At 40.9% G+C, this 27,131-nt stretch overlaps 2 protein-coding genes and 1 long non-coding RNA gene across 4 annotated transcripts in view; 1 reads left to right on the top strand and 2 right to left on the bottom strand.

Moving 5' to 3' along the window:
- The first annotated feature begins 2,487 nt into the window (after positions 1–2,487).
- Positions 2,488–8,188, top strand: LOC136679343 (uncharacterized). 2 transcript variants are annotated; one of them, XM_066657807.1, is made up of 6 exons: positions 2,488–2,575; positions 4,225–4,301; positions 5,660–6,884; positions 7,012–7,088; positions 7,371–7,447; positions 7,736–8,188. In XM_066657807.1, the coding sequence occupies exons 2-4, from the start codon at positions 4,249–4,251 to the stop codon at positions 7,045–7,047; spliced, it is 1,314 nt and encodes a 437-aa protein (XP_066513904.1). In that variant the 5' UTR covers positions 2,488–2,575; positions 4,225–4,248; the 3' UTR covers positions 7,048–7,088; positions 7,371–7,447; positions 7,736–8,188. The 2 variants fall into 2 exon arrangements, with proteins under 2 accessions (XP_066513904.1, XP_066513903.1); XM_066657806.1 differs by lacking the exon at positions 2,488–2,575 and adding an exon at positions 3,224–3,289.
- A 3,424-nt stretch (positions 8,189–11,612) lies between these two features.
- The window catches only part of LOC136679147 (uncharacterized), a 46,834-nt gene continuing 31,315 nt past the window's right edge, over positions 11,613–27,131 (bottom strand). Inside the window, exon 4 of the mRNA XM_066657484.1 lies at positions 11,613–11,625. The gene's annotated coding sequence lies outside the window, so the exon portion shown is untranslated. The remainder of the gene's footprint in view (positions 11,626–27,131) is intronic.
- Positions 19,411–25,503, bottom strand: LOC136679770 (uncharacterized). Its single transcript, XR_010796581.1, has 3 exons — positions 25,379–25,503; positions 24,426–24,529; positions 19,411–20,175 (listed from the first exon to the last, which is right to left on the bottom strand). It is a non-coding gene; the product is annotated as an uncharacterized lncRNA (long non-coding RNA).

The raw sequence follows: 27,131 nt of genomic DNA on the forward strand, positions 1-27,131 counted from the left end.
GCTATATCAAGAAAATATTATATATCTCTGTGAAAATTAAGCATATTGACACGCAGTTTGCTTCTTTTTATACTCTGCAGAGGGCCTAACAACTTTGTAATTGCAAGTGTTGTCAAAAAATGCTTTGCTTTTTCTCAGTTTCCAAATGTTCAAAATTGAACCTTTTCGAACTAGTCCGTGGAATTTTGCGATATTCCCAAATAGTTGACCTTGTTGGAATCTGCAGAGTCTGAAGGTAAATAATTATCAAAAAAAGTTCAACATTTGGACAAACTTTTGTTGTAATAAAACAATTAATTGAATTGTGTGGAGCTTTAAACATTCTTTTAGCTATAACTCAAACAAATTAAGTCCAATCAAGACCAAACGTGACAGACCTATGTTTGATCTTGTCCTGAAGACGTACGTACAATATGATCAAAATTTACCAAAAGGGGGCGCTACAATTCGACAAAAACTGATTAAATTGGCTTTTTTATGTTATAGCGCCATCTAGGATTGCAGTGGAACACCATTTTAATTATGACATCTGCTCTTCAGTCTGATCAAGTATGTGATGTTTTAAAATTTTTGGGGAAAGCATTTTTGAGTTATAGGTGTATATTAGTGTACACATATAGCTTATATTTGACTTGAGGAATACATGCTAGATCTCTGTTATTGGGGGTGGCCTGTAAGCTACATAGTAATAAAAGTGCAACACTTTTTTGATAAGTATTAAAGTTCAGACCCTTAGGATTCAGTTTATACCATACATGTCCATGTTAAGTAAATATCCACATAGGAGTACATGCTTAAATCTTTCTGTATGTGCTTTCATGGCTGATCTAAAAATATGGGAAAGTAGTCATTTGTCACCAGCAGATGGCAGTCTAAGACTATACATTGTGCTGTTGAACTAAAGTGGCTCTGAGACATTATGCAAAATGCAATGTGGAGCAAAGACCATAAGGCCCAGAAACACCTCCCTTGGCAGCAAGGTCCAGCAGGTGTAAAATGACTCAGCCAAGGAAAATGACATTCTTTGGCCAGATGGTGGCGCTATAGCAAAGGGAAAAGCATTGCGGTCTATATCTCTTACACCGTAAGGCCTAAAGACGAAATCTTTTTTATCCCTTATTCCTTGGCTTAAGATAAACTAATTTGCTGTTGGACCATAAAGCCCACTTAGATTTCGAGCTAATTTGCATAATTTGCAAAACATACTTTTGTCAATAAGTCTGTGAATTTTTGACCAACTCCCTTGAGCTTGGTGCCAAAACATTCACGAGTCTGACCCAAGGTAATTATAGAATGAATTGACATTTTGATTCATCATGGCCGCCATATGCAAATGAACCTCTTCAGCTAATCACAGATTTTACTTGAACATCTCTAACTCCTTCATACTTTGCTCAAATGGGTTCAAATTTCAGATTCTACTTATAGAAATGCTTTTAAAAGGTAGCATGTCAGCGATGTAGGCCTATTGCTTCCAAACAGGCCTGTTAAGTGAGAACCCCGTTAATTGCCGCTTGCGGCTATATTTTTTTATTATTATTATTAGAAGTAGTTTAACCCATTATTATGAATTACCCTTTGATTTTATAAATGTAAACAACTTCTGATGCTCCTCTGAAAAAAAGGTGATTCAACTCCCCCTCCCTCCTTGATCCAAACAACTTATAAAGGAACACTAAGGTTTAGTTTTTTGCTCCTGGGCTCCCCTACAGTTGTAGTACAGAGTGTACACATTTACATGACTGCTTTGAAACCGAGGAAGGGAGGGATGGAGGTGAGGTGTTTATTTTACCCAAAGGCAGCATATTGCAGTTTCTGCAGTGCTGATCCTGGAGCAGTAGCAATAGAGGCTCAGTTTTGTTTATTACGGGTCTTTGGAGCATGCCAATGATTTTGAAGTTGAAGTTTAAAATTAGAAATAATGCCTAGTGCTGCTGCAAGTGAGGTGCAACCAAAATCTGAAATTCAGACAGTTGAAGAACTCAATCAATACCAAGGAAACATTACCTTTCATCATGTTTTAATTAAATAAAGGAAAGTGCTGCACCTTTCTTCATGAAGACCCAGAAATGCCACATAAAACCTCCAGACAGAGATGAATATGAAATAAAAGCCATGTAGTCATCAGAGGTAGTTAGAAACGAATTACTTTTACACACGTAGAATAGTTTTAATGTATATTTGTGCTTTCCTCAGAGCAACACAGTGGTGCAGCAGGTGTAGCACTGCCACACAGCTCCTGGGCCTGGACGGCTGTGAGTAGGGTGACCAGACGTCCTCTTTTCGCCGGACATGTCCTATTTTCGGAACCTAAAAAATGCCTCCAGTCCGGGATTTTTCGTCCACAGTCTCCTCGCTGTCCCAATTGTAACAAAAAGCCCTAATTCCTTTCTTGAAGTGCGCACTTCGATGACGTATGATGACGTTGTTTTAGGTGCGCAACAAGGGCGCGCAGGGATCAAGTGTTCACTTCGCCGCGCGCACTTTCTTGTTCTTACATTACTTTCAGCCGAGCTCCGCTCCACATCAGTGTTTTACTGGAGCCTCGAAAACAAATGTATTGAAAGTTGTTAAGGTAATTTATTATAGTCTCTTCTTCGTATTTGGAAACGTTTCTGTGTCACACGAGCCTTTAACTTTCTGCTCTTAAAAAAACGAAATTCGACACTTCTGTCCCTATAACGGCACAAATACACGGACACACACTCGACCGTTACTGACTCTGACGAGTTAATCCAGTTACATCTGCGCTGTTTTTCTGTTTAACATTAACTTTAGAAGAAAACAGGCCGTTCACTCATTAAAGCCGGAACAGGGGACTGAATTATATCACTCACTTACAGCACGTTTTATCAGCTACACCATATAAAATATGAAATATAAGCGCTTTTTACATCAATGTCTGGATCCTAGCGATGCTCTGATCAAGTCTGTATTAATTCTGGTTTGTGTTTTACGGACTTCTCACATTTTGTATTAAGTTAAATGTTTATACAGGAAAAAAAAGTTGTTTAAAAAAAACAAATATTACAGGAAGAGAATTACCAAAGAAAATGGTTACGCTTAGGGTTAATTTAATAAAAATATAAAAGCATCTGTTTAAATAAATAAGTAAATAAATAAATATAACGTGAACACACATTATTGCAGCCTGAAACTTTCCGGAACATTCCTGAACTTTAGAGCTGACATCACACACATGTAGGCCCCGCCCCCTCCCACACTCCCCTATAAAAGAGCGCGACGTTCCACATCGTTCAGTTAGAGAGCTGTGTGTGTTCAACGAGAGGTAGATCTCCATTTTGTCTGTTTCTCTGATTCAGTCACTTTTTCTTCTTCGCGTATATAACTCATACCAGGGATAGCATAATGTGTCACATATATAGCAGCACTACGTGTATGTATTTATTTATATAAACACGCACATATCTGTGGGAAAAACTACGAATTTAACCCTGTCATTCAATGACTATCAAAATAATTATGCATTTATTTTTTAAAATATTGTGAAATTAATCTCAAAAATCTCTCAATTTTTGTTCTTTGGGTAATTTGTTAAAGTAAATAAATCCATATAAGATTTTGAGACCAAGTCCACAACATTTTAAAAATAAATGAACAATTATTTTGATAGTCATTGGACGACAAGATTAAATTCCTACAGGTTTTCTGTTTTGATATAATTTTAATAACAGGAAAACAGTGGATTTCCTCTGTATTATTAGAGTTTCTATACTTTGTTCATAACACTTCTTTTCGGTCATTCGTTCTCCACGTCCCTGTCTTATACTCGTTTCAGAACTTAAGATGTCTGTGATTACAGTGAGGTAGAGCTGAAGACTTAAAGGGGACATATTATGTAAAACTCGGTTTTTACGTTGGTTTTTCCGCTTGGTCCTGTACTGCTCCTGTAAACACTCCCACTGTGATTAAAAAAACATCCATCTGCACTCTGTGAGTTAGTTGGTGTCTCTGGTGTCAGGAGTCATATGCTTCTACGAGCTGTTTGGATGGTTACCTTATTGTGATGTCACAATGAGGAAATTTGCCTAGAACCACCCTGGCACCACCACTCACCTGCGTAAACATGGGATGGGTGGAGCATGGCTAGCTTTTGGGCAAACCTGTAGACCTATTCTAACTTGTTTAAAAAGAGGTGTATGTCCCCTTTAATGGTGTTGAAATTGTTTATAAAACTGTGATTCTCTTTCCATCTCTCTACAGTAAATTCTACGTGAAAACTAAAACATGGCAAACAAAAAGATAAATCCTACAAACGCTGTTTGTGAGGAGACTGGAAGGTGAGTTATTATTTATTTATTTCATTGCTTTAAGTTATTTTACTTATTTTATGGGTGTTTCAAGCGTGCTGTTAGGAATGGTGTTAGAAGCAGTTGTAATGTGATTTCTTATCATCACTGTCCAATACATTCATTACCTACATTTCATATGTGTCCCACATTTTAGTTAGGAGCTATTTGTGACACAGCCTGAGCTCCTCTACACCAGGGGTCACCGATAGGAGGACTGTGGTTAAACAGCTCTTAATAGTTTATCAGTTTATAGTTTATCCGGACCCAGACGCTGTCCTATCTGGACCTGGACCTGTAACTGATAAACCACTAAGAGCTGTTTAGTTTTGAACAGAGTGTGTGTCTGAAGTGGTGTGACTCTTCTAGTCGTTACGGTTCAGGTTTAGCGCTCCAGGAAACTCAGACTAATCACATGTGTTTCTGCATATCACACGTGAGACTCATCAGCCAATCAGATCTGTGCATTATGATGAGTGATGTGACTCCACTGAGTGACACACACAAGGCAGGGTCCAGACGCCACTGTCCTGGGGCCAGCAATAAACCGCTTGGATTGTTTTCATAACGCTGAACATGGATTCTGTTTACGGATAAAGTCCTGCCCTTCAGCATAAAGAGCCAATTCTGCTGGTTATTGAAAAGCAGTAAAGTCCACTGCATCTACAAGACATTTGTTTCCCTCAAAATCATTGTTTTATTTGTAAATTTTACTTGAAATAAGAAAATGACATTTTATTTAGAGCATTTGTTGTCTATAATATTTATAAATCTTGTTGAATTTTATTGAAATTTAATTGAAAATGTAATTTGGTTTGACATTCAGTTGTTAACGACATAAAATGTTGCTACAACTCCAAGGCTACATTAATGTACAGGATACAGCACTGATCACATGCAGCTTATACATTACGTCCCGGACCCTAGCTTGAGAATGTTCTGTAACTGGACCGTGATGAATTATAATGATTTATCCCTGCTCTATACTTACACAGTTGGGCTCTGTTCATAAACATGATCTGGATAAATGGGGTTTCCTCAGAGTATTTGAGTTGTGTTTATGATTAATGAACTGTGGATTAGTCTACATTTGAGCCTTTACTCCCTGTAACTTTAAGAACTGTAAGAAGATATTTTCCACCACTGCAGTAGACACACTGCCTGCTTCAAACAATTATTCCAGAGATTTGAAACATAAACTGGTGTTAAGGTGTGAGAAATGTGTACAGCTGGTTTAAGGAAATGAAATAGAAACAATTGCTGTGTTTCTTCAGCAGGAAAGTACTATTGTAGACAACAAAGTGTACGATATCGTTCATGACTAAATAAGCATTATTGAATGTTTGTAGGAGTACGGCCAGAGAAGGGACACTGGCCAGCAACGATGATCTTCTGCAGCAGAGGATTCTGCCACGAGTCCTCTTCGTTTTAAACCAGGCAGAATCCCACACCTCAGAGGTGTCCAGGAGGGAGTTTAACGAACGCCTCGCCCTGGCCATCACGAGTGAGGTCATGAGTGTTCTCAACACACTGGGAAATGACCAGAGAATGGCACCTCGTGATGGTCCTGTTGATCCCGTGGGCGAGGACGCTGTGGACAATGCAGCAGTGGAGGAAGAGGATGAAGGACGTGATGTCAGTGAGGACACACAGGGAGAGGAGAACCCATCTGGTTCAGAGCTCAGCTCCGGCCCGTGTGAAGCTTGGTATGAGTTTGTTTCACCGGTGTCAGGAGCTAAGCAGCCAACAGTGGAAAGCGTGGTGGACAGCTCCAGTTCCACCTCCAGCTACACCTCCACTTCCAGCACAGAACCAGAACCCACAATGTCTGGCTCTCCCATGAAGAGGATGAAGAGGCTCTTTAGCCGAAAAATAGCTCCGGCCTCTTCTGAGTCTTCCTCTTCCCTTTCTCAAATATCAGAGCGAGGAAGCACCATCATCAATATGGAGAACTCCACTGCCACAAACAGCAGGTCCCTTGAGTGTGTGCCCTCTCCGTGTCCACAAGTAGACGGCTCTCTGTTTTCCAGAAGAGCTGTGTCTCTTTCCAGTGTGGAGCAGATGCCAGAGGCCTTTCCCTTTGAGGACTTCTTTCCTGAAGAACGTCATTCAGAAGCAGACGGAAATCAAAGGGAAATCCCCCGACATCTTGAGTATCTGCTCACGCAGCCTTTCACAGAGCAGTCGGTGATGCATTTTCTTGAGGACACACTGAGAGCGGTGCTGCCGAATCCTATATACAGAGGACAGACGGCGACCGCAGAAGAAGTGTATGCTCAGATAATGAGCATGGTCCACTCTCTTGAGGTCCTGCACAGATTGGCCCACAGTGGAACACGTGACTTTGCCAGAGTCATCTTGGAAGCCATAATAAGGAGCGTGTTCAATGTCCCGCCAGACGTCCTAGTGCTTTGGGGACTTCCAGATGGGCCTCGGGTACGGCAAGAGATTCCACCTGAATGGGATCGCCAGCCGGTGGTTGAAGCTCAAGACGAGCTCCCTCGGGCCAGAGAGAATTGGAGAACGAGGCTCTGCTGTCCCTTCCGGTTCCCGAGGTTCTCATTCAGCCTGAGGGTATGTGAGATCTTTGTATTTACTCATAGTGCAGCTTTTAGATAAACCCATCAACATCTCAGATGCTACACTGTGCTGTTCTCTCTAGTGATCAGTTGGTAAATAGTTGTGGTTTTAATTTCGTTAGCGGTGGCTGGGGAGGCTGAGGAGGCACAGGACGTGACGGAGGACTCCATGGGAACAGATGCAGTAGTAAACCTGAAGGTATGTGAGATTACTTTGTATTTACTGACAGTGCAGGTCACTATTAGATTATAACTAGAAAGCGAAGGATGAAGTTAATGAGGTTTGTTAAAGTCAGGCAAGTTTTAAAAAGTAAATCACTTGAAGATAATTTGGGTGATTGAAGTTTAACTGAGTAAAATAAGGACCTCTGAGTCCTGCTGGCTTTTAAATAAACCCAGCGGCATCTCAGATATCAGTTCTACACTGTGCTGTTCTCTCTAGTGGTCAGTTGGTTAATAGTTGTGATTTTAATTTCTTTAGCGGTGGCTGGGGAGGCTGAGGAGGCACAGGACGTGACGGAGGACTCCGTGGGAACAGATGCAGTACTAAACCTAAAGGTATGTGAGATGTTTGTATTTACTTGACAGTGCAGGTCACTATTAGATTATAACTAGAAAGCGAAGGATGAATTTAATGTGGTTTGTTTAAGTCAGGCAAGTTTTAAAAAGTAAATCACTTGAAGATAATTTGGCTGTTGGGTGATTGAAGTTTAACTGAGTAAAACAAGGACCTCTGAGTCCTGCTGGCTTTTAAATAAACCCAGCGGCATCTCAGATATCAGTTCTACACTGTGCTGTTCTCTCTAGTGGTCAGTTGGTTAATAGTTGTGATTTTTATTTCTTTAGCGGTGGCTGAGGAGGCGCAGGACGCGAGGGAGGACTGTTACGGTGGTAAGGTGGTAAGACTGGGCGGCACGGTGGCACTGCAGGTAGTGTTGCTGCCACACAGCTCCAGTGGGTGGGTGGTGGGTTCAGTCCCTGCCTCTGGTCACTGTCTGTGGGGAGTTTGCTGTGTTCTCCCCGTGTCTGCGTGGGTTTTCTCCGGGTGCTCCGGTTTCCTCCCACAATCCAAACACATGCTGGTAGGTGGATTGGCTGTGACACCGTCCACTGAAGTGAGTCAGTTTCGGACCCACCACGGCCCTGGTGAGGATGAAGTTACAGATGAAGAATAAATGCGAGGACTGGTACAGCCTCGACATTCAGAATGCTCCAGATCTACAGAAGTTAGGATTGATTACAGCTGAGTGGATCTGTCTGAGCAACTTCATGAAACTGATCTGAAATAAAACAAAAAAATAGAAGTAAATACTTTGTTTGAGACATTTTTTCCTGAGACAGAGACATTTTACATGAAGACTGCATTATAACTAAACAGTGAGGGGGTAAATGACATCTATACATCACATTTTAATATAATTAAGTTAATAAAACATTTAGATGATTTATATTTAAATCAAATTATAAGATCAATCCCCATAACATTAAAACCAGTTTGCAAATACACAGTGGAGAGGAACAGTTCTGGAGGGTCGTACTGAAGCACACTTTATCTCAATCAGGTTTGGTAACCATCTCCAGTCACCATCTCAGTGGTTTTAATGTTATGGTTGATCGTTTTATAACGTACTAAATGACTTTATTTGAAATCATACCTTCATTTTTAATCGCCAGGTGTATAATAATGTTTATTTTATACAGTGGAGGACAAAGTACACAAACCATGTATTTGAGTAAAAGTACAGATACTTAAGGTAAAAGTAGAAGTCCTTGTTGTAGATCTCTACTTGAGTAAAAGTACAAAAGAATTTACCTGCAAATGTACTTAAGTATTCAAAGTAAAAGTACTTATTATTAAAAGTACCATGACCTATTATGGCTCTAACGTATCGAGTGAATTCTGGGTCAAAAGTTTTACAAAAGCAAAAATAAATCTGCAAATAAAATTCTTAGAATGAAGAGCAGAAAGTATGTCCCAGATAGTACAATTGTATCGACCCACACTCGGGCCGAATCACGCATGCCGGTGTTACACCGAATTCTGAGACTCTAGAGGGCGCTACTTCATAGCTTTGGTCACTGAATCTCCATATAAACCTTATAAACATTAAGGTTTCAGTACATTTATGTAATTATTACTCAGTGGAGAAACAAACTTTTATCAAAAAACATTTTCTTTCAAAGTCAAGCAAGTCTTAGACATTAATCTACACACAAATTTTACTGTGGACATTTTTTGCAATGGCCCTGTGAAGATAGCATTGGACATGAGAGAATATGGAGAAATTGCACATTTGGCTAAATTTATTGGACATTATCTCAATTTTCTGTGCCTCAAAAATCTGAAAGGCTCACTGAAGATAGAATATGACAGACTATTAATATCCTGAAGATGAAGAAATTTTACTGTGGAAATATATTTAGAATATTATATAGAAAATTAGAATATTATTTAAGATCAATACAAAGGATTTCAAATGATTTTTAGAAACGCTGCCAACTAAAAAATATGAACATGAAAAGTATGAGCGTGTACAGCACTCAGTACTTAGTTGGGGCTCCTTTTAATTGAATTACTGCAGCGATGCAGCGCGGCATGGAGTCGATCAGTCTGTGGCACTGTTCAGGTGTTATATGAGAGCCCAGGTTGTTCTGATAGTGGCCTTCAGCTCTTCTGCATTGTTGGGTCTGGTGTATTGCATCTTCCTCTTCACAATACGGCATAGTTTTTCTATGGGGTTAAGGTCAGGGGAGTTTGCTGACCAATTAAGAACAGGGAGACCATGGTCCTTAAACCAGGTACTGGTAGCTTTGGCACTGTGTGCAGGTGTCAAGTCTTGTTGGAAAATGAAACCTGCATCTCCATAAAGCTGGTCAGCAGCAGGAAGCATGAAGTGCTCTAAAACTTCCTGGTAGACCGCTACGTTGACATTGGACCTCAGAAAACACGTGGATTCTGTGCCTCTCCTCTCTTCCTCCAAACTCTGGGACCTTGATTTTCAAAGGAAATGCAAATTTTACTTTCATCAGAGAACATAACTGTGGACCACTCAGCAGCAGTCCAGTCCTTTTTGTCTTTAGCCCAGGGCCGAAACGCTTCTGACGCTGTCTCTTGTTCTAAAGTGGCACAACACAAGGAATGCGACGCTGAAACCCATGTCTTACATACGTCTGTGCGCACTGGCTCTTGAATCACTGCAGCTGCAGTCCAGTTTTTGTGAATCTCCCCCACATTTTTGAATCCTCTCCAGGGTGCAGTTATCACTATTGTTTGTACACTTTTCTCTACCACATCTTTTCCATCCCTTCGCCTCTCTATTAATGAGCTTGGACACAGAGCTCTGTGAACAGCCAGCCTCTTTAGTAATGACCTTTTGTGTCTTGCTCTGCTTGTGTAAGGTGTCAATTATGGAAACAAATCTGTCTCATCAGACTTTGAAATGTTATCACCTTTGAATTTGTAGCACTGAATTTTTTTTTTGCACTGAAATTATCCATCTGAATATAACCGCTCTTGAATAGAACTTGTGAATTTTCAAGAACACATTTTCACTGTTATTATTAAAGGTTAATAAATTCAGATAAAAAATTCAAACAATATATTTTGAAGTTGCTCAAATTCGGTAGACGACATTCAGACACCAAAATACGAGTTACAAAAGATTCAGATACACATCCAGGACACCAAGGATGAGCAATCGATTCATTAGGATTTTCTCTTTCAACTTAAATGCTGCAGTAGTTTCATTCTGTCGCCGCTAGCTGGCGAAATACAAACACAACTTCCACACCGTGGGGAAAAAGCTTCCTTCCGCGGATATTATCTCTTTATTTTCAAAGTGTCTCAAAAATCTGAAAGTCTCACTAAAGACACAATATAACAGACTTTTGATATCCTGAAGATGAAGTTCACTGTGGACATTGTTTGTAATGGCTGTGGGGATACAGTTGTGTGAAAATTAGGACACCCCATGAAAGCCTTTGTCTTTTTGAACATATTTAAACATATGGACATTTGACTTTCATTTGAACAGCACTGAGAGATGGAGCTTATACAAATAAAACGGAAGAAATTACTTATAAACATGGGTTGTACAATGTAATTGTCTTTGGCAGACAGGATTTGGCAATATTTTCATGGGTGTAACCCACACTCAGCTCTACTGCTCCTAATGCAGAAATTCAGGAAATGGCCTGTTTGTCTTGTTGTAGTGATTTAAACTATAAACTTCAGGCAGATCAAGACAGTGTCATGGAAAGCCAGTTCATAACAAACTTAAGAGAAAAAAAAAACCCTTCTGAAATAACACTCAAGATTGATTATAATTACATTTTAATTGTGATGTTTGAAAGGTTCTTAAATGCAAGCACTTTTACATTTTACATAAATATTTAATAAAAGAACAGTCTGTTTATGCAGAAATATTTGCATTTCTATACATTGAACCTCTGATTGATAGACCCTTTCACACTTAAACACGTGCCCCTTTTGCTTGTGATTCTACAATGTAACCAAAGTGCACACTTCAAGTAAAACCTTAGGGCTTAAGGCAGGAAATGTGATGTTCAAAGAGGGTGCTGTGATTGCTTAATGCTGCATTTGATCACTCTGGGAATTTACTTCTCCTGGACCTCTGACGTAGATTTGTATTTCCATCCATCCATTCATTTTCCACCGGGTCGTGGTGGAAGCAGTCGGAGCAAAGAAACCCAGACCTCCCTCTCCCCAGCCACCGCTTTCATCTCCACCGGGGGTATACCGAGGCGTACCCAGGCCAGTTGAGACATGTAGTCTCTCCAGCGTGTTCTGGGTGTTCCCCGGGGCCTCCTCCCCATTCCTCACCAGGAAGGCGTCCAGGAGGCATCCAGACCAGACGCCCGAACCACCTCAACTGGCTCCTCTCGACATGGAGGAGCAGCGGCTCCACTCCGAGTCTGTCCCGGACGTCCGAGCTTCTCACCCTGTCTCGGAGGGAGAGTCCAGACACCCTGAGGAGAAAACAACTCATTTCAGCCGCTTTTACCCACGATCTCGTTCTTTCGGTCACTACCCAAAGCTTGTGACCATAGGTGAGGGTTGGGACGTAGATTGAACGGTAAATCGAGAGCTTTGCTTTTCTGCTCAGCTCTCTCTTCATCACAACGGACCGATACAGAGCCCGCATTACTGCTGATGCTGCACCGATCCGCCTGTCAATCTCACGCTCCATCTTTCCCTCACTCGTGAACAAGACCCCGAGGTATTTAAACTCCTCCACTTGAGGCAGGATCTCACTTCCAACCTGGAGAGAGCACTCCACCCTTTTCCAACTGAGTCCCATGGACTCGGACTTGGAGGTGCTGATCCTCATCCCTACCGCTTCACACTCGTCTGCAAACTGATCCAGCAAGAGGTCCCGGCTCGATGAAGCCAACAAGACCACATCATCTACAAAGAGCAGACATGGAATCCTGAGACCGCCAAACTGGACACCCTCTGCCACTTGGCTACGCTGAGAAATTCTGTCCATGAAAATTATGAACAGAACCAGTGACAACGGGCAGCCCTGACGGACTCCAACTCTGACTGGAAACCTAGCGAGGGTAAGGAGCTGGTCCTGTGTTCCACGACCGGGGCGGAATCCCCATTGTTCCTCCTGGATCTGAGGTTCAACTATCAGTCGGACACTCTTCTCCAGTATCCCCACATAGACCTCACCAGGGAGGCTGAGGAGTGTGATCCCCCTATAGTTGGAACACACTCTCCGATCCCCCTTTTTAAAAAGGGGAACCACCACCCCAGTCTGCCAGTCCAGAGGCACTGCCCTCGATGTCCACGCCATGTTGCAAAGACCCAAAACATGATTGAACTATTTTGTCCTGAAGATGACAGATCTGTTCACTAAGTGGGTAATTGCAGAGCCCCTGAAAACGAAGACTGCAGCAGTGAACAAATTCCTTGATTTTGGACTGGTTCAAAGAATCATCACTGACCGGCACAGGAGAAGCAGAAGTCAGAGTTTGAGGCACGTAAGAGGAAAAATGTTAGGTCCTTTCACATACAGGAAGGAGAGGAAGCCCTGAGAGCCAATAAGAGGAAGGAAGGCAGGTAAAGGGGGTGTTTGGAAAGCAATTGGACAGGGCCTTTCTGGGTGAAGCACATTTCAGAGAAAGGTGTTGCTACATTGGAGGACAGCTCAGGATGCGTAGTACGTCAGAAGTCAAATGTTGCCGACCTTAAACCCTTACAGGAGTCGAGAGAAACATGGCACTACTGGTCATATCTTCTATGTCAACGTGGCATTTGATGTTTGCTTTTAAAAACTTGTGTATAGCATGTGTATATATATTTACAGTTGACCACGACTACAGTGCACCTTACCCAGGAACACCCAGTGTAACAGAGGACAGTGGACCTGTAGAAGGTGTTTTACTTTAGAGAAATACAATAGAAATTTGGACATATAATTATCAGATAAATGTAATATAATATTTGTGTTGTTTTTCTAATTATTAGGAGGAATTACTTTTTCCACAGAAGACTTCCCCATAGAAAGCACAGAAGAGGTAGAAACATACAGTAACTCACAATCACAGTGATATTGTTGACAAAGTAATTTTTTAATTTAACAGCACAGTGTTCCTTTTTAAAGGACATTCTCCTGAAGATTTTGAGTAATGAAATGAGCCAGAATTGTCCTGTGCTCAAAATCAGAAATTCATTGGCCTCTGCTTGGGATTTGTGGACGCTGTCCAAATGAGAAGAATTTTCCTCGGCTGACTGATTCGGTAAAAAAATTATATTTGTTTTTAAAACAACAGGAAAGGCTTATGAATTTCTAATACTGATTTTTATTTACTTTTTAATTTACTAATACTTATCATTTCTTTCTTTGTGTTTTTAGATTGTTGACACAAGAATAGCTTGGATACAAAAGCCATCCAGAATGAGATGTTCATCTTGTGGTGGTGAAGCTGGACACAACATCAGCGTGTTCTAGGTCCTCCTGCCTCTCTTCAGTTGTCTCTCACCCACGCCAGAGAGACGACACCAAACCTCACGGGTTACATTCGCTTACTGCGTGAGGTTTGTTCAGACTCAGTCCTCCTCTATTCACAGTAAGTAAAAGAACATTTTTGTCACATTGTAATCATATTATGTTAATGCCTCTTAGACATTTTTTTACATTTTCTCTGCTGTTTTAAGTCTGTAGCACTGTTTTAACATGTCTGTCATGATGACATTATCACATTCTGTAAGTAACCACAACTTTTACTTTGTAAATTAACTTACACCATTGGGTTTCCTACATCAGGTTTTTACGTTTTAATAATTAAAAAATTATGTTAAATTGTATAGATCTGTTTGCTACTGCAGTGTGTTTCTGTCTTTGTGTGTGTAGGATAAATTACAAAATTCTGAGGAATGCAAAGTTAAGCCTTTTCAATTTTTGTATATTTAGTTAATAATGCTGAGTTAGCATCAAAACTACGTATTTATTTTGGCTGTATTTCTGATTTACCATTAGATTCATCTGTGGAGACCGATAGTCCCAATAATCCAGTGGTGGTCCATGATGCCATGAAAGGTTATTCAACCACAAACCTGCAGATCTGCAAAAGCTATATACTACTGTTGTATATGTGTAAATATGTCAGCAATCTTACTGAAGTAAACAGGTATTAAATTTTTTTTACTTGATTATTTTTCAGCTCAAGGAGGATGGGCTCCCCCTCAGAGTCTGGTTTCTTCTGAGGTTTCTTTCTAACAGGGAGTTTCCCCTTGCCACTGTTGCCAATGGCTTGTTTTTTGGGGTAAGGCTGTGGATGCTGCGATGGACATTACACAGAATATTCTTCATAATTTTGAAATTCTAATTATAATAAATTGATAAAAGTGAAAACATCTCGCATTTTTTCTCACATTTAATGAACATAGACAAACATTAATGTCCCCACTGTGCATGAAAACAAATAAAGAAAGAATATGTTAACAATTATGATGAAGTTAACAGGTGCTAATACGTTTACCAATTTCTTACCGATGTAAAATATAGTGGCAGTTTATTTAACAAAATAAAAGTATAAACATTTTTAGCTGAACTCAAGTCAGTTGTTTACACATATGTACATACAAAAATATAAAACACATAAATAGATGGATAGACACCAGTAATAATGTAGTTGTGTTTTCACGAGCTAATCACACATTAACCTCCTTTACAGTTAATCATTGTGAAACTTCACAACATTGTAGTGAACAGTAGGCTTCATAAGAGATATCTACAAAATTTCCTTTTGTGCAAAGAACTTCATGAACATGTTTTGTAGTCCACAGACCTATTCTAACTTGTTTAAAAAGAGGTGTATGTCCCCTTTAATGGTGTTGAAATAGTTTATAAAACTGATTCTCTTTCCATCTCTCTACAGTAAACTCTACGTGAAAACTTAAACATGGCCGACAAAAAGATAAACCCTACAAACGCTGTTTGTGGGGAGACTGGAAGGTGAGTTTTTATTTATTTCATTGCTTTAAGTGATTTTACTTATTTTATGGGTGTTTAGCGTGCTGTTAGGAATGGTGTTAGAAGCAGTTGCAATGTGATTTCTTATCATCACTGTCCAATACATTCATTACCTCCATTTCATGTGTCCCACATTTTAGTTAGGAGCTATTTGTGACACAGCCTGAGCTCCTCTACACCAGGGGTCACTGATAGGCAGACTGTGATTAAACAGCTCTTAATAGTTTATCAGTTTATAGTTTATCCGGACCCAGACGCTGTCCTATCTGGACCTGGACCTGTAACTGATAAACCACTAAGAGCTGTTTAGTTTTGAACAGAGTGTGTGTCTGAAGTGATGTGACTCTTCTTTGTTATCTATAATATTTATAAATCTTGTTGACTTTTATTGAAATTTAATTGAAAATGTAATTTGGTTTGACATAAAATGTTGCTACAACTCCAAGGCTACATTAATGTACAGGATACAGCACTGATCACATGCAGCTTATACATTACGTCCTGGACCCTGGCTTGAGAATGTTCTGTAACTGGACCGTGATGAATTATAATGATTTATCCCTGCTCTATACTTACACAGTTGGGCTCTGTTCATAAACATGATCTGGATAAATGGGGTTTCCTCAGAGTATTTGAGTTGTGTTTATGATTAATGAACTGTGGATTAGTCTACATTTGAGCCTTTACTCCCTGTAACTTTTTAAGAACTGTAAGAAGATATTTTCCACCACTGCAGTAGACACACTGCCTGCTTCAAACATTTATTCCAGAGATTTGAAACATAAACTGGTGTTAAGGTGTGAGAAATGTGTACAGCTGGTTTAAGGAAATGAAATAGAAACAATTGCTGTGTTTCTTCAGCAGGAAAGTACTATTGTAGACAACAAAGTGTACGATATCGTTCATGACTAAATAAGCATTATTGAATGTTTGTAGGAGTACGGCCAGAGAAGGGACACTGGCCAGCAACGATGATCTCCTGCAGCAGAGGATTCTGCCACGAGTCCTCTTCGTTTTAAACCAGGCAGAATCCCACACCTCAGAGGTGTCCAGGAGGGAGTTTAACGAACGCCTCGCCCTGGCCATCACGAGTGAGGTCATGAGTGTTCTCAACACACTGGGAAATGACCAGAGAATGGCACCTCGTGATGGTCCTGTTGATCCAGTGGGTGAGGACGCTGTGGACAATGCAGCAGTGGAGTCAGAGGATGAAAGACGTGATGTCAGTGAGGACACACAGGGAGAGGAGAACCCATCTGGTTCAGAGCTCAGCTCCGGCCCGTGTGAAGCTTGATATGAGTTTGTTTCACCGGTGTCAGGAGCTAAGCAGCCAACAGTGGAAAGCGTGGTGGACAGCTCCAGTTCCACCTCCACTTCCAGCGTAGAACCAGAACCCAAAATGTCTGGCTCTCCTATGAAAGGGATGAAGAGGCTTTTTAGCCGAAAAATAGCTCCGGCCTCTTCTGAGTCCTCCTCCTCCCTTTCTCAAATGTCAGAGCGAGGAAGTACCATCATCAACATGGAGAACTCCACTGCCACAAACAGCAGGTCCCTTGAGTGTGTGCCTTCTCCGTGTCCACAAGCAGACGACTGTCTGTTTTCCACAAGAGCTGTGTCTCTTTCCAGTGTGGAGCAGATGCCAGAGGCCTTTTCCTTTGAGGACTTCTTTCCTGAAGAACGTCATTCAGAAGCAGACGGAAATCAAAGGGAAGTCCCCCGACATCTTGTGTATCTGCTCTCACAGAGCAGTCGGTGATGCATTTTCTTGAGGACACACTGAGCAGTACTGCCGAATCCTATATACAGAGAAGAAGTGTATGCTCAGATAATGAGCATGGTCCACTCTCTTGAGGTCCTGCACAGATTGGCCCACAGTGGAACACGTGACTTTACCAGTGTCATCTTTGAAGCCATCATAAGGAGCGTGTTCAATGTCCCGCCTGACGTCCTAGTGCTTTGGGGACTTTCAGATGGGCCTCGGGTACGACGAGAGATTCCACCTGAATGGGAGCGCCAGCCGGTGGTTAAAGCTCAAGACGATCTCCCTCGGGCCAGAGAGAATTGGAGATCGAGGGTCTGCTGTCCTTTCCTGTTCCCGAGGTTCTCATTCAGCCTGAGGGTATGTGAGATCTTTGTATTTACTGATAGTGCAGCTTTTAGATAACCCCATCTACATCTCAGATATCAGTTCTACACTGTGCTGTTCTCTCTAGTGGTCAGTTGGTTAATAGTTGTGATTTTTATTTCTTAAGCGGTGGCTAAGGAGGCGCAGGACGTGAGGGAGTACTTAAGGTGTTAAGACTGGTAAGACTGGGCAGCACGGTGGCACTGCAGGTAGTGTTGATGCCACACAGCTCCAGTGGGTGGGTGGGTGGTGGGTTCAGTCCCTGCCTCTGGTCACTGTCTGTGAGGAGTTGGTGTTCTCCCCGTGTCCACGTGGGTTTCCCCCCACTGTCCAAAAACACACTCTGGTAGGTGGATTGGCGACTCAAAAGTGTCCGTGTGTGTGTCGCCCTGTGAAAGACTGGCGCCCCCTCCAGGGTGTATTCACGCCTTGCGCCCAGTGATTCCAGGTAGGCTCTGGACCCACCATGACCCTGAATTGGATAAGCGGTTACAGATAATGGATGGATGGATGGATCAACAGCTTAATGTTTACTGATCTGTTTATGCGATTATGACAGGATGGGCCAGGTTACAGCACTGAAATCTGGACCTGCATTTGTCCTGTTTTATCCAGACATTTGATCATTACCAAAATCAAAATGTAATACAAAAAATGGCAGCGAGAGTGTTATTGCAGAGAACAGAGTGTACTATAGCCACCATTCATAACTAAATAAGCATTTCTACATGTGTAGGAGCACGGCTGGTGAGGAGAGACTGGGCGGTCGTGACGACTTCCTACAGCAGAGGATTCTACCAGGAGTCCTGTTTGTGTTGAACAGTCGACTGGTGGAGTCCGCAGCTTCAGACGTCTCCAGGAGAGAATTTAATGAAGGACTCGCCCTGACCATCACAAATGAGGTTATTGAGAGATAAGAACAGCAAAATGGCTCTTTGTGATGGTCATCCCTGTCCAGTCAGCGAGGGCGAGGACAGTGTAAAAGAGAGGGAGGTCGTGGAAGAAAGAGACAATGAAGAGCAGCAGAGAAAGGCCTCAGAGGAGACGGAGGAAGAGGACGCTTGGTATGGTTTTTGGAGAACTGGAGGCCAGAACAGAACAGAAGCAGGGGAGAACAGTACAGAGTGTGGTGGACTGTTCCAGCTGTTGTCCAGGCCTCGGTAGTGTCTGCTGCCATCAAAAACAGGACAAGGAGGATGTTCAGAAGAGCTGCTCAGTTCTTCAACAGACGGACAGCTCCTGCTCCCTCTGCTCCCCCACATTTACCACAGCAGGGAGCCAGCAACATCTCAGAGAGCCTGTCTACTGTGTCCTTTTCCAGCACGGACAGTATTCCTGCCTTCAGACAGTTCCGGATCCTCCATATCAATAACATGGCCAGTGGAGATCCCAGCGTTGAAGGGGAAGCTCCCAACAACTCCCTCCTGAGGGCTATGCAGCCTTTCACTGAGGAGTCAGTGAAGCGCTTTCTTCAGGAGGTGCTGAGCTTTATGGCCAGCAGAGGCCGCAGAGCAAGCGTCGACGAAATGTTCGATCATCTAATGAGCATGATCGGCTCTCTCGAGCGTCTGCGGCACATGACGGAGACGCAAAGCCCTGAGCTGTATGACATCATCACAGAGGCCACGATAAGGAGCGCCTTTAATGTCCCACCTAAAGCTCTGGTGATCTGGGGATGTCCAGAAGGGCCCTTACCATACCCAGAGATTCCAGCGTCCTGGGAGCGTGAGCCAGTGGTCGAAGCTGAGGACGAGCTCCTTCCACCCACTAGGAGAACAAGGCTCCGCTGGCCATTCAGGTTCCCCAGGATCAGATTCAGCCTAAAGGTGCGTGAGACTTTTTATTGACACTAAGTCACTAACATTACAGTTAAGGTGGTTTTTCAAAGCCAGACAACCTTTAAAATAATAAAAATAATTAGATAATTTGGCATTTGGATGATTACAGGTAATGATTATTACTTTTCTGCATAGTGGTCAGGTGGTGTACAGCTGTGATTTTCTTTAACAGTTTCTCAGGAGGCGCAGACAGTGAGGTTTGCGATGTGCTCGTGGAAACATTGAGCACCGAACCTCAAGAATCAAATCTAAACTGAGCCTAGAGGTGAGGATGGGAGCAGAGGTGGTGGTCAGACCTTCTGGAGAGTGTGGTGGGCTGCTGCAGCTCAGGATATCGTCCAGTCTTCTGTCCAGTGTTTGTGATTCGGAGAGAGGGTGAGGACGCTCTTCACTAGCGTTCCTCAGTGCTTTATAAAAATAACTCCCGTTTCCTCAGCTCCCACTTTAACTCCCTCTGACTTTCCAGTGTGGTCCCAGGTCTCTGAATCAAGATTGGATAATTAGAACTGCACAGGGGGTCCCTCCGATCAGAGTGCTCCAGAGCTACATCCACTGGAGAATCAGCAGCCTGCTTCCACTGACCAGGTCTGAGTGACGCCATCTGACGCTGGTGACAAATAACTCAAACAGCTAATTTGTTTTGTATTTAGAGCTTCATCCTGGTCAGGACTGTGCTGGTTCCTCCTCAGGTCCCGGTGGTGTCCGTTTGTGCTTGTCTCTTTGTGTCGTTCCAGATTCCTCTTCAGTTCCGTGCCTTGGTTGGATCCTCTCCGCTCCGAGCTACACTTCAGAGACATGGATCAACTTTACTCACTAGACCTTCAGTGATAAACAATAAACAAAGAACAATATATGTTTAGGTACTGATTCACACATTCACGACCATTGATTTACAAATGCAAATCTGTTTTACACATTTAACAATTATTTCTATAAATTACAATTTTTTTTTTGACATTTGTGAATTCAAATTTTTATTATTGTAAATGTGTGCATTCTGATACATTTGATTTTAATTTTACGTGTGTGTAGTTACTCAAACGCAGTACAGATTCTGTTACATTTGTGAATATTGTTTTGTGACAATCGTTTTGACCCTTTTTTTTGAGTTATCAGTTCTACACTGTGCTGTTCTCTCTAGTGGTCAGTTGGTTAATAGTTGTGATTTTTATTTCTTTAGCGGTGGCTGAGGGGGCGCAGGACGTGACGGAGGACTGTTACGGTGGTAAGGTGGTAAGACTGGGCGGCACGGTGGCACTGCAGGTAGTGTTGCTCCCACACAGCTCCAGTGGGTGGGTGGTGGGTTCAGTCCCTGCCTCTGGTCACTGTCTGTGAGGAGTTTGCTGTGTTCTCCCCGTGTCTGCGTGGGTTTTGTCCGGGTGCTCCGGTTTCCTCCCACAATCCAAACACATGCTGGTAGGTGGATTGGCTGTGACACCGTCCACTGAAGTGAGTCAGTTTCGGACCCACCACGGCCCTGGTGAGGATGAAGTTACAGATGAAGAATTAATGCGAGGACTGGTACAGCCTCGACATTCAGAATGCTCCAGATCTACAGAAGTTAGGATTGATTACAGCTGAGTGGATCTGTCTGAGCAATTTTATAAAACAAATGTAGAAGTAAATACTTTGTTTGAGACATTTTTCCTGAGACAGAGACATTTTACATGAAGACTGCATTATAACTAAACAGTGAGGGGGTAAATATAGTAGTGGTGCCATAAACGAGACGTCAGAAAAATCAGTGAGGGGTAAATGAGTGAATAAAAGGTTGAATATGGAGCTAAATTAATTAAATACATTGTTGAACATTTGAAATATATTTATCTGAAATGTAAGGGGTTGAAATATTCAGATTTTCAAAATATAAATTCAAGTCTTAAATCCAGACTCAGTTCAGCTATGAATTTACCCAGTGGCCACAGGTCAGTTGAAGTGACGCTAGAAATAAATTTGGACGTTTTTTTAGACGTCTTTTTCCTGATGTCCGTGTGACGTCCTCATATTTGTTGTTTACCAAGTTCATTTAGACGTCTCATTTAATTTTAAAAAGTTTTCTTTCAAACCACCCTTTAGTCACAACCAGTGCTGTGTATTTAATCTTGTGTATAACATCTAAATAACGGTAATTAAAAAATTAATTGTATTTAACATTTATTCATGCCATGGTTTAAATTCATTTTTACATTTTAATGCTTTGTAGAGTTGGGCGATGTGGACAATAATCTTGATATATAAAACAAATAAGAAATATAAGATGTTTGTTTTTATAAAGTAGTTGGTGAGAGTGAGTTTAAAGAACAGCGTTTTGTTCAGATTCTCTTTGGATGATTTTGTTAAATCCACAGCACACATTATTTAAAATCATCATTTATTCACCACTAAAACTAGGTACTGGATGATTACTTCAAATATATAAAAATAATATGGACTCCACGAGGAGAGATTTGGACAAAGTTAAACACATTCACACAGAGTATCATACTGGAGTAATGTGATTTGGGTTTATTCTAATGTTGGGCAATATTTGTTGTTTGTTTGTTTTTAACAAATAAACACTTAGGGCTCATAATCTCTGGTGACTTAAACTTTAGCAATACAATTGTTAAAAAAACAAAAAAAGAATCTTAAAATCAATAATAAATGGAATGATTCAATTATGCTAAAGCCGGATTAATGTGTTCATACCAAAAAAAAAATTAAGTAGGTTTTAATTATGAATATTAGCAAAAAAGATTTAATTAGGTGGAAATTATTGGTACAATACACATACAAGCACACGTGCACACAGCTCCTCCTCTAAGAGGTACTCATTTCAATACATTCCTATGGGTGTGTACACACTCCAAACAAATGTTTGTAGTTTTGAAAATGTTTTCAAAATCGCGTAACGAAAGACACTGTTGTTACAAATACGCTAACAATCAATTTGTTGCAAATACTGTGCAGACTGAGCAAGAATTAGTCGTGTTAATCAGAAGATAAACAAAGAAGAAATTTTCATAATCCACGTGCTGACTTGCTCAGAAAATACATTGAACTCCTTGGCGGCCGAGACCTTCCCTTGTGCCGAACAAATGCTCATAACTCAAATTATCTCAAATTTACAGGTGCTAGAAAGGAGTCAATTCTCTACCATTTAAAATTAATAAAAAATAAATGAAGTCTCTAGGTTAAAGTTTAAGGGGAAATGTTTGGCTGAAAAATGGAAAAAGCCTTCCTGGGCAGAGGAGGCAGAGTGTGTTGTGACATCACGTGCTCTAGCCATCCCCATTCAAGTGAATGGAGCGATATTGAAAGAAGGATAAAACGGGACGGATGAGTGTAAGACGTCTGTCATTTGACGTGCGCATTAATGCAATGCGCTGATAGAAAATTCACTTATTCATAGATCAGGCATGGGACATTTCACCAGAGGCAAAGATGTACAGACATATGACTGCAATAAACAAATAATATAGAAAACGTGACTGTAATAAACAAATGATATAAAGACATGAGAATTATTTTAAACAAGTAAGTTTTATGGCAAAAAGTATTAAAATGGTCAAAGGGATACTTGAGTTTATAACTCAGGCCTGAACGCTGTAGAAAAAAAAGAGAATGGTGTAGCATGAGACTGTCTGGTACGGTGTGATATATGACATCCTTAGAAGATAAGGATACCTTTTTAGTTGGGCTCCTACGATATATTGCATCCTTAAGGAGACAAGGGTACCATTTAATTGGGGTCCTATGGAATGCAACCTAATTAAAAAAATGGGAGGGGCGAGATGATCTCACCCCAAAAAGTGTATGTAAAGTGTGGTTTTCAGTATGTCATTGGGAGTAATTCTGCAGGAGGCCTTCTGTGATTGCTCTCAAAATAAAGAACCATATATATTTTTTTAAGAACTAGAAACTTTTATTAGAACTTATTTTTTCAAGTATTATAGACTAGATATAAGATTAATACGTCGTGGTAATGACAGTGCAACCATAATAATAATTATAAGAATAATCCTAACGAACACAAAAGTGTCCTCACACTATGTGCTTCTACGAGCTAAGGGCAAAAATGTGATTAGGCCTATGTTTCTCCATTTCTAAATATTTTTTGCTTCTTAATACAAGGCGCTTTTTAAAGATAGAAACTATGTATCAGTCACAACCAGTCTAAACGTCTTAGCAGAAAAGAGGCTTACTGATCAGACTGCATTACAGACTATTTATTTACAGATATATTCCTCAATTTTGCCCAATGTTTAGGCCTGGTGCTTCACTAAATATACTGGCAGAGTGGAGGAGTGAGGAGTGTGGTGTGTTCTCCCCTTGTCTGCGTGGGTTTCCTCCGGGTGACTGTCTGTGAGGAGTGTGGTGTGTTCTCTCTGTGTCTGCGTGGGTTTCCTCCGAGTGACTGTCTGTGAGGAGTGTGGTGTGTTCTCCCAGTGTCTGCGTAGGTGTCCTCCGGGTGACTGTCTGTGAGAAGTGTGGTGTGTTCTTCCTGTGTCTGTGTGGGTTTCCTCCGGGTGACTGTCTGTGAGGAGTGTGGTGTGTTCTCCCTGTGTCTGCATGGGTTTCCTCCGGGTGACTGTCTGTGAGGAGTGTGGTGTGTTCTCTCTGTGTCTGTGTGGGTTTCCTCCGGGTGACTGTCTGTGAGGAGTGTGGTGTGTTATCCCTGTGTCTGCGTGGGTTTCCTCCGGGTGCTCCTGTTTCCTCCCACAATCCAAAAACACACGTTGGCAGGTGGATTGGTGACTTAAAAGTGTCCGAAGGTGTGATTGTGTGAGTGAATGTGTGACTGTGTGTGTTGCCCTGTGAAGGACTGTTGTATTCCCGCCTTGCGCCCAATATTTCCAGGTAGGCTCTGGACCCACCGCGACCCTGAACTGGATAAGCGGTTACAGATAATGAATGAATTTTCAATGCACTTTATTCCTTATTAGGCAAGAACTGGTGCACAGCTTATACATTATGAATGGATATATGAATTAAGTTTTAGCAGACATGTCACCAGACAGATCCTTGCGAAGTAGGCAAGGAATGTGTCATATTTAGTAACTGTACAACTGTACAAAATATCTGAATACCTTCTTAATGGAACTGTTAGCTGAGCAGTGCTTCAGTGTCACTGCAATGCAGTTGTCAACAATAAGAAGAGTTACTGACTCTGGATGGGCATTACTGCATGCACCTACAATATACGTGATAGACAAACAAAACAAAGTTGTTATTAATAACAAAATATTACACGTCACCCTGGGGCATGGTTAAGAAATGCTATATGAAACACTACAGAAACCATATTTGTAAATTCAAGATATATAGAAGCAACAGAAGACTTGCTGTGTAGTCCGATTCTGTTGTAAACAAGTCTATGTGATTCTGCTGCTAGTTCTAGGACATGATTTAGAAACACTGTATCATGCAATGTCTACAAAATGCAGTAAAATAAATAAATGTATACATAAATAAAATGGCTTTACTGATAATATACAAAGCAACAACGTACCTATGTAAAACTAATATCCTGAAAACTACAGTATATTTTTCTATACACTGAGAAAACCTGTAAACAAACTCTTTAAATAATTTTTCCAAAAGCTTTTAATTTACTTTTTAACTTCATTAGTTGTTGTTAATATTTGTATTAGTTTATTTTTCAGAATAAAAGTCTCTGTCTGGGATGTACAGTATGACTGTACGTCCTTGCGCTAAGGCAATTTAAACAAGTTTGAATTTTTTATTTTTTAACTTTGCACATAAAACCACACCATACAGCTCTAAAGCCTGGAAGGGCGGTTTTCACAAACTCTATATTAACACACTATGACGGAGGACATGTAGCATACATTTGAAAGTAATATTCAAGCAAATCCAGTCGGTTCTCAGAAGTCTGCTTGCTAGCTGTTTCTGTCAATAAACTCTTAAATAAATAGCTTTAGCAAGCGACTTATCAAACAATATAAAAAGGAGAAAGTTTTAATGTCGAATGTTAAAACCGCAGTACTGAATTATGTACAAGAGAAAAGGGATCGCTTACCGTCACTGCCACGACGCTGTGTCCAACTGAAAATCCACTCAACCTAACCGTCGCTCGTTAGTGGCTGTACTTTTCAAACTGGGTTGCCAGATTGGCGGATTTCCAGTTTTCGTCTTTGGTAGGTGCAACTTGATGTAACCACTGAGTTGGGAATTAGTTCACTTGGCAACCTAGCAAATATATTTTTTATCAAAATACTTGTGAGCTTGAAAATAAACAACACTATGATTTCTATGAAACAGCAAAAACAAATGTATTATTATTATTATTATTATTATTATCTGTATGCAGGGGTTACTTTTTCCAGTTGAATGAAGGATCCTGGTTTAGTATAAAAATAAATAAAATAAAAAAGTATAGAACCATAAAACACAATATGACTCTAATAATGAGCAATAACTATAATGTTATAATAAGCATGAGACCATATATGTATCTTGTGCAATGTACCCTTAATGTCGTTCTATAATGTCATGTTATAACCAGCAGAGGACCATATATGTACGATGCTCAATGTACCCTGAATATCGTTCTTATAACGTCATGTTACAACCAGCAGAGGACCATGTACGTTGGTCAATGTCCCTTGAATGTCATTTCTGCAATGTTGTACAATGATCAGTAGATGACCAATTATTTACGTTGATGAATGTCCTCAGAATGTTGTGACTTTCAAAACCGTACAGTGGACGTCCCCTTAACGTCTTGTACGTAACGTCATGCATAGGACTAAAATAAAATCTCGGCTAACGTTAAGGGGACGTCACTTGTTGACTGGGGTATATCTCCAAAGTAGAAGTCCTCGTAGATCTCTACTTCAGTAAAAGTACAAAAGAATTTACCTGCAAATGTACTTAAGTATTGAAAGTAAAAGTACCATGACGTATTATGGCTCTAACATATGGAGTGAATTCTGGGTCAAAAGTTTTACAAAAGCAAAAATAAATCTGCAAGTAAAATTCTTAGAATGAAGAGCAGAAAGTATGTCCCAGAACAGTACAATTGTATCGACCCACACTCGGGCCGAATCACGCATGCCGGTGTTACACAGAATTCTGTGACTCTAGAGGGCGCTACTTCATAGCTTTGGTCACTGAATCTCCATATAAACCTTATAAACATTCAGGTTTCAGTACATTTATGTAGTTAATATTCAGTGAAGTCACAAGTTCTGACGGCAGCTGTCAGAAACTGACCCCTACGCTGGACATGAATTAGTGCCCTCTAGGGTCACAGAATTTGGTGTACCACCGGAATAAGAACACTCGGCCATAGCACGAGCCGATAGCTCTAGCCCGAGTCTGGGAAACTCTCAGGCTGAGTGTTGTGGCTGAGGTGCGGCTCAAATGACTTGGCCCTAGTCCGGCAAGCCATAACTAAATCGCGATTACTGGACCACAACCGAGTTTGAGCAAGAAGTATGCCATAAGTGCCAAAAGCTTTTTTTGCTTTCAAAAATAAACAACTTTCATTTGCATTTGCTTTTTTTTCTTTCTCAACAAATAGGCTTCTATCATGTTCAATATAACCTTCTTCAATCCCTTAATTACCAACCCAAAATCACTGCAACTCCATAACTAACAGAATTATTTGTATGTGGAATTATATTTAAAACATTACACCAAAAACCTGCACTGAGATTGAGAATGTATTTTAACTTATTTATTACTTTGTCTTCTTCATGTGTTTAAGCAGTATTTTATTTCTTATTTTACTTATTATACTGAGGGAAGTGCTTCTGTGACCATGAGCA

Source organism: Hoplias malabaricus, chromosome Y, assembly GCF_029633855.1.
Source record: "Hoplias malabaricus isolate fHopMal1 chromosome Y, fHopMal1.hap1, whole genome shotgun sequence".
NCBI classification, from domain to species: domain Eukaryota; kingdom Metazoa; phylum Chordata; class Actinopteri; order Characiformes; family Erythrinidae; genus Hoplias; species Hoplias malabaricus.

Coding starts and splice junctions, on each gene's coding strand:
- LOC136679343 (XM_066657807.1), top strand. CDS start 4,249: ATGGCAAACAAAAAGATAAATCCTACAAACGCTGTTTGTGAGGAGACT. Junction 4,302..5,659: donor GTTTGTGAGGAGACTGGAAG/GTGAGTTATTAT, acceptor GAATGTTTGTAG/GAGTACGGCCAGAGAAGGGA. Junction 6,885..7,011: donor GGTTCTCATTCAGCCTGAGG/GTATGTGAGATC, acceptor TAATTTCGTTAG/CGGTGGCTGGGGAGGCTGAG.